The sequence below is a fragment of the Euprymna scolopes genome, chromosome 6 (assembly GCF_053919585.1).
Source record: "Euprymna scolopes isolate OS-2025 chromosome 6, ASM5391958v1, whole genome shotgun sequence".
Taxonomy (NCBI): domain Eukaryota; kingdom Metazoa; phylum Mollusca; class Cephalopoda; order Sepiida; family Sepiolidae; genus Euprymna; species Euprymna scolopes.
The window spans coordinates 120,912,683-120,918,801 of record NC_136487.1 but is presented as its reverse complement, the minus strand read 5'-3'; the positions used below and the strand labels follow the sequence as shown (position 1 = coordinate 120,918,801).

Sequence of the window (6,119 nt, the reverse complement as noted above, 5' to 3'; positions counted from 1 at the left end):
TACATGGTCTACTCTTTCCCACCCCCGCTTCGCCTCTAAACTCTGTAAATATTTTATTGGGACTTTAAAACTTATTGATAAATTCTGAATCTGTTTACTGTTACAAATATTCATCATATAACATTCTTTCTGCTTAATGAAATATTTTATTTTTCAATAACATTGTACACTAGATTGATCGTCCATTGATACCGTCAGTTGCTTGGAAACACTAGAAATCCAGTCTGTAGGCCCCTAATATACAACACATGGATGTAAGATGTATCTTTTATCTTTTATTCGCTGCAAACAAGGCACACTGTCACCGAAGCATAAAGCTACTGTGAAAAGGGCTTGATTTATAGGGCGGGAGCAACCTGGGTAAGAAGCTGAGGAGCATGATATCCGTTCACATTGCATTCAAACTTCTTCATATTAGAATGGTGGAGGAAACTGGGAGCAGAAAGAAAACCCTAAAGATATTTCACTTATAATGGAGGAGGGGACAGACAATTAATACTTGAAGTTGGTTATACAAAGTTTGTTAAAGATGATGATAGAAAAAACACATTTACCTTTCAGTTGGTGGAATGACGACACAAAGACAAACAGTTACAAAATATAGATGGTGATTTCTTTATTCCGCAACCAGCCGATTGATGATGTCAGGAATTCAAACTTGTATAGCTACATGGTCTCTCTTCCACACTTCGCCTCTAAGGGCATCAGCTTCACTAGAGTCGCTGTCTGACTTTCATCTCTAACTGACTCTATCACTGTGACTGTGATTGTGATCTCCTCTGATTCTCATTAACTAACTTCAATCCATCTCAATATATCAAAAATCTCTTTTATTTGTGACGTCAGAGGTGTGGTGTTAACCAATATGACTAAATTTCACATGGATTTTACATATGTCTGCCCAAATACACTTTTGGCAAACAAAGAATTCCCAAGTTTAATTGTTCAACATTTAACCTATTTTTAATCATTATCTATAAACTCGTATTGTCCATTCTTTTAACTGGCATATTTAATATCCAGTTATTTCTAACAGAATTAACAATCAACTGCATTCCTAGGATTTCAATTTATCCATTATCTTTTAACACTTGCGTACAGGGTTCGACTTTAGCCTTTTCCTAACATCATTTTCACTTATGTAGTCTGCCTCATTATTTACACGAGAAGGGGATAGCCCTTGTTATGTAACACACTTAGCATGAATAAAAACACACAAGACTGAATTAACATTAGTAACTAAACAAGCAGTGGTTAAGATCGCACCAAAAATGGCCGCTCCCATGCTCTCTTCATTTACACTCCAAAAACACCGGAAAAACAGCTACACCCTCTGATTATAAAGGGCCATAAATAGACCCATTAGAATTAGTTATGTAAGGGACGTAACCCTGCCCAATATATTCCAGAAACCAGAATCTAAGAACCTCTACAGTGAAGGAAGATTTTATTGCTAAACAGGTTTGTCTGGAGTATGTATGTCGAGGGTGTACAATTACGATAAGCTCATCAGAACACATTCCATTAAAATACTTGTAAATCGGGCACAGGTATGCAACATTGTGACGATGGAACAGCAAGTTGAATAAACTTAGTGTTTAGATGATAATATATATATTAAAGATTATTATATTAGAGTGGTTAGGAGTTAAAATCAATTTAGTGTTATGCAGTAATAGGGAAAGAGGCGTTTTAATACATTTTTTGTCTTGGACGATACAAAAAACATTATAGCGCTATGAGCTTAATTCATTATTTCTGGTTCTGTGTTTGGTTAAAATCTCAATTATACTTGCATATTTACACTTTACACATTTCAAATGTGTTTTTCTCCAGATTACATGCGTAATCTAATATATAAAAGGTTATATGTCTGTCTGTCTGTCTCCATATTTTCAAACTCTATCTCTCTGAAACTAAAAATTGCAGAGCGGATATTAGGGGCCTCAAATGATTGGAGTTTTTATGGACCGTTCTTTTATGGGTTTTTAGCTGGTTAAAATAGTTTTAAGGGGTCAAAAATGGGTCAAAATTGAAAACAATCGTTGCACATTTTGTAAATTCATCTTATTTAATTTTATTTTAAATTTTTTATTTTTAATCAATTCATATGCATGTCACATTGTTACAGTGGTAACGTCACCAGCTTTGAATGCTACAGTTTCGCTTTTGGTTTTGATTCTAGCTGATGGCAGCCAAATACTTTTTTTTTATTTTTGAAATCATGTCTCTATAATAATATATACGAAATCTGGATAAATTAAAATATCATATTTAAGCGTATTCTATGATTGGGCAAAGCCGGATGCCCTTTATCCCATCTGCTAGTCTAATTTATAAAACTCACTATGTCTGTCTGTCTATCTATTTACATATTTTCAAACTCTATCTCGTCCAAAACGCAGAGTGGCGCTAGAGGTCTCAAATGATTGGATTTTTTATGGACTTTTTTTTATGAATCTTTAGCCGGTTAAAATAGTTTTTAAGGGGTTAAAAATGAGTCAAAATTGAAAAAAATCGTTATACATTTTGTACATTCATCTTAATTTATTTTTAATCAATTCATATGTGTGTCATGTTGGTACAGTAGTAACATCACCAGCTTTGAATGCTACAGTTTTGCTTTCAGTTTCAATTCTAGCTGATGGTAGTCAAATACTTTTTTTTTTACTTTTGAAATCACGACTCTATAATAATATATACAAAATCTGGACAAATTAAAATATCATATTTAAGCGTATTTTACGACAGGGCAAAGCCAGGCGCCTCCCGCCTGCTAGTCCTAAATAGGCATCAACTCTAAATGGTTTCCCATTTACATTATATATATATATATATATATATATATATATATATATATATATATATATATATACAGGGTGTCCGTAAAGTTACTATACAGTCTTACAAGTTACTATACAGACACCCTACAGCTACACAAAAATAAATATTAACTATTAATACAAATATAATGCAATAAAACAATAAGACTGTATAGTAACTTTACGGACACCCTGTATGTATATATATATATATATATATATATATATATATATATATATATATATATATATATATATATAGTGCTTATCAAGCAATAATTAAACCCAATAAAAAAGTAAAATAAATAAAATAAAAATAAATAAATAAATAAAAATAAAATAAAAAAGTAGAAAAATCTTTATGGAACGAAAATATCATATCTGTGCTGTGACACACACACACACACACACACACACACACACACACACACACACACACGCAAATAAACGAACGTTTATTCATTTCAATTTCCCCCGCGCATTTTGCACAAAAATAAATTCTTCCAGCAACGACATAATTTCAAATATACACCCACATGCTTTTCTCACAACAACAAAAGTAAAATGGACATATTTCTGGCAGACGTAGTTGAAGACAGTATCACGTGACAAAAGCGACCAATGAGAAAATTTAAAAGATTGTCTTTTTAACACTTTTCCAAAAACCAAAATACCAGCAGTAGCAATCTTGTTCTGGAGCCGGTCCAAAGTATTTAAACGCATCAAACATTCTTTCTTCCCTTCTTTTTCCCTTCTTTCTTGCTCCGATGTGACACAAGAGCATGCTTCTCATTTTCATTTCATCTTTGCTTTCAAAGCTATCAAATCCATAATGACACACGCTACGCGACCACTCAAAAATCACATTTATGCATACACGCACCCATTCCATACATTTTCTATAAGAATAACAACGGACTACTTTCCTCATGGGACTTTTGAATAAGGCGAAATTTGCCAGTTAAAACACAAACCTTGAAATAAAGACATTATTTTCACACAAAACTTTCACCTTCTAATCTTATTAATTCAACGAAGCACTTTCATCTAACATTCTAATCCTAATGATTTCTCAAGAACTCTTACCGATTGGACCTTTGCTTGTTCATCTTGTTATTTTTGTTGAAAAATAAATATGGTGTATTTCTAGGTGTATCAGAATTTTTGTAGGAATTTTTGACACCCCTAACACGAAACTGCGAATAAAATATAAAAAACTGGTAATTTCTCTGTTAAAAGTGGGTTGTTTATTTTCTTTATGGATTATACTTACAAAATAAACTATTAAAGTTGTTTCAAAAGTAATAGAAATATTCTTTTTTATTTAAAAAAAAACAGTAATGAATTTTACGAGCTCAGTATTTTTCAATTTTTAAACTTTAAAAATCTATCAAAACTTTTCTATTGATTCTATTTTTACGATATTTTCAGGGTCAATGTGAAATTTTATGCTCTTTCCAATAAACCGAATATAATATTTTAGACAAACGTTTTTTTTTTTAATTCACGCCCCCTTCTCATTTTCAAGTGTCTATTAAAAAGTAAATAATTAATTTACTCACCAAAGTTTTATATATCACAAATTGAAGATAAAAGATCAATAAATAATATATTCAAATTTAAAAAAAAAAGTAGTGTTTTTTAGAAATTTACCTGTAAAGTCCGAAGTTTAAAACCTTTTTTTTTTTTTTTAAACCACGTTGTTTGTTTTTTCTTTTGTTATTTTTTTTTAAATGAAACCTTGGTCCTTGTTCCATTAATCGAAAAAAAAAAAGAAAAAAAAATTAGGGCTTGAATTACATTTTTCGAGTAGTTATAAGCTTGGAAAGACAGGGGGTCGAATGATTTCACGCCTCCCATTTTGAAATGTCTATTAAAAAGTAAATAATTAATTTACTCACCAAAGTGTTATATATCACAAATTGAAGATAAATGATCAATAAATAATATATTCAAATTTAAAACAAAAAAAGTAGTGTTTTTTAGAAATTTACTTGTAAAGTCCGAAGTTTAAAAACCCTTTAAAAAAAAACAAAAAAACACGTTGTTTTTTTTTTTTTTTTTTTTTTTTTTTGTTTTTTTAATGAAGCCTTGGTCCTTGCTCCTTTAATTGAAAAAAAAAAATTAGGGCTTGAATTACATTTTTCGAGGAGTTATAAGCTTGGAAAGACGGGGTGTAATTATTCAATATTTTTCACGAAATTTCTGACACACCTAGTGCATTTCAAACGAGAAGGAGGTGTCATTTTGTTTTATTCCTTTTTATTATTATTATTATTATTATTATTATTATTATTATTATTATTATTATTATTTTGTTCGGGGCAGAGAGGTTTAATTTAATTTAAACTTCTTTTCCCCTACATATCCCCTAAATCACATAAATGTATCAAGTATTTTTTTTACATATAAAAAATCTTTTCTTCTTATTGGTACGACTTTTAGCAATTTGCTATTAATTGTAGCCATCATAAAGCTGGTTTGACTCCTATTTCTGGAAGGCGTGTTAAGGGGAGGTAACAGTGATGAATTTTAAAGATGGCGGAGCGAGACATGCCATCTATCTTTACGTTGCGTCATAAAATTTGATTTTCTTTGTTAAAAAAATCAATTTACATAAGTTTTGGAATATTATTATTTTTTTTTTTTTTGTCCAGAAGCGAAGCGTAAAGACTTTTCTTTATTTCTGTTTTTTTTTTTTTTTTTTTTTTTTTTTTTTAATAGGTTGATTCTAGACATGCTCCAAAAAAAAAAAAAAAAAAATTTTATCGCCTGCTATACACATTTTAAAAATTACATTTCGTTTAGGCCGTTGATTCTAACATTTAGTCTCGCTCTGGCAAGCGAATCTGAAAGAAAACAAAAGGGGGGGGGGAACTTTTTTTTATGGTTTTTAAAATCAGCATAATTTAAAAAAAAAAAATTATAATTCATATTTTTTTACTTTTACTATATTATTTTAGTTATAATGATTCAGATATTTTTCATTTAAAATTTTCACTGCTGAACGCCTTTCGATTCGATGCGAGACTGAAAATATTACAAACAAGATGGATTCCGACGAAGATGACGATTCCTATGTCTGTTTGGGTGAACCAACTGGCCCTGTATCAGCGGGTATTTATATTAAATCTTCACCATTTAACGAGACAAGGTCTAAATAGTTTGATTCGTGACTGCGTCATAGGATGTCATTTAGATTGTATTAATAAACTAATTGCCGTTTTCTTTTATGCGCAACAAACATTTATGTACCACGCGTTCAATGTGTTCTACATCAACCTTATTTGGCCTTGG

The 6,119-nt window shown here is 30.6% G+C and overlaps 1 protein-coding gene across 1 annotated transcript in view; it reads left to right on the top strand.

Annotated features, from left to right (window-relative positions):
- The first annotated feature begins 5,780 nt into the window (after positions 1-5,780).
- Positions 5,781-6,119, top strand: part of LOC145277920 (G patch domain-containing protein 1-like) — a 76,333-nt gene continuing 75,994 nt past the window's right edge. The window contains exon 1 of the mRNA XM_080129987.1: positions 5,781-5,939. Coding sequence (XP_079986113.1) covers positions 5,873-5,939 — 67 coding nt within the window. The 5' untranslated portion in view covers positions 5,781-5,872. The remainder of the gene's footprint in view (positions 5,940-6,119) is intronic.